Source organism: Vombatus ursinus, unplaced genomic scaffold (assembly GCF_900497805.2).
Source record: "Vombatus ursinus unplaced genomic scaffold, bare-nosed wombat genome assembly UNPS02014855.1, whole genome shotgun sequence".
In the NCBI taxonomy this organism is placed as follows: domain Eukaryota; kingdom Metazoa; phylum Chordata; class Mammalia; order Diprotodontia; family Vombatidae; genus Vombatus; species Vombatus ursinus.
The window spans coordinates 1-1,372 of NW_020954633.1; the positions used below are offsets into that span (position 1 = coordinate 1).

At 60.4% G+C, this 1,372-nt stretch overlaps 1 protein-coding gene across 1 annotated transcript in view; it reads left to right on the forward strand.

The window, feature by feature from the left end:
• Nucleotides 1-6: 6 nt before the first annotated feature.
• Nucleotides 7-1,372, forward strand: part of SPIB (Spi-B transcription factor) — a 15,188-nt gene continuing 13,822 nt past the window's right edge. The window contains exons 1-4 of the mRNA XM_027841236.1: nucleotides 7-670; nucleotides 753-869; nucleotides 949-1,062; nucleotides 1,156-1,303. Coding sequence (XP_027697037.1) covers nucleotides 603-670; nucleotides 753-869; nucleotides 949-1,062; nucleotides 1,156-1,303 — 447 coding nt within the window. The 5' untranslated portion in view covers nucleotides 7-602. The remainder of the gene's footprint in view (nucleotides 671-752; nucleotides 870-948; nucleotides 1,063-1,155; nucleotides 1,304-1,372) is intronic.

Consider the following 1,372-nt stretch of genomic DNA (forward strand, 5'->3'; position numbering starts at 1 on the left):
GTGTTTTGTCCTCCATCCTTGGGTTCTAGCCTCCATCCGTATTCATCTTCATCCCCAGATTCCAGGATCCATCCCTCTGTCTTTTCCTATCACAAGGCTCCATCTTCCATCTAGGTTTTGGCCTTCGTGTTTCTTCTCTCATTCTGGCATGTGGAGGACTCTGACCTCCATATTCTGTCCCTCATCCCATTATGGCACCCAAGGATTCCATGTCCCTTCTCCAGACCTGACGCCCGCCTCCCTCTGTTCTCATGCCTGTTACGGTGCCTGTTCCGGTCTTTCTGTCCTCGTCTCTCTTCCAGCGGACAGGGTGGCTCAATGAGTAGGGCTGTGGCTGGTTTGTGGGGAGCTCTGGGTTCTCGTTCTGTTTTGTGCACTGGGCCATCTCTGGCAGGTCGCTCCTCTGGCCTGCCATGGGGTGGCACGAATGGGATTCCTGTCATCCCAGGCTCTCCTCCTCTGTGAGTGTCTCCTCAGCTTCTCTCTCTCTTCCTTGTCTCCTCATTCCTCCCAGTCCCCACCTCCTTCCATCCCCTAACTCTTCACCTCCCACCCCGCGTTCCCCATCCCTTCTCTCCTAGGCGGTACGTGAGGGCCTCGTGATGCCGGTGGTGAAGACTGAGGGGGCTGAGGATTTCACCGGAGCCACAGTGATTGAGCCCCTGAAAGGGTGAGCTGAGGTGGGGGGGCGGTCAGCTCCCTGGGGCTGCTCCAGGCTGTCCTGACCTCTCACCCCTTGTGCCCCCATCCAGGTACTACGATGTCCCCATCGCGACCCTGGACTTCTCCTCCCTGTACCCGTCCATCATGATGGCCCACAACCTGTGCTACACAACGCTGCTGAGGCCAGGGGCTGCCCAGAAGCTGGGGTAAGGCAGCTGCCTTGGGATGGGTCTGGGGGCGTTGAACCAGGGTCTCCTCCTCACACGTGCCGCCCTCCCCCTACAGCCTGACCTCTGACGAGTTCATAAAGACCCCGACGGGGAATGAGTTTGTGAAGGCGTCTGTGAGGAAGGGGCTTCTGCCTCAGATCTTGGAGAACCTGCTCAGTGCCCGGAAGAGGTGGGGACCAGGCCCTCCGCCCTCTCTCTGCTCCCTCCCCCCACCCCACTGCCACCCGGCCCACGGGCCGTTCTGACCGTCGATCCCTCCCAGGGCCAAGGCAGAGCTGGCCAGAGAAACCGATCCCCTGCGGCGGCAGGTCCTGGACGGACGTCAGTTGGCGCTGAAGATCAGCGCCAACTCTGTCTACGGCTTCACCGGAGCCCAGGTTGGGAAGCTGCCCTGTGTGGAGATCTCTCAGGTGAGCCGGGTGAAGAGGTCAGGGTGGTACAGGAACCTGAAACGCGAGCCCTCCGCTCACAGGGGAGGC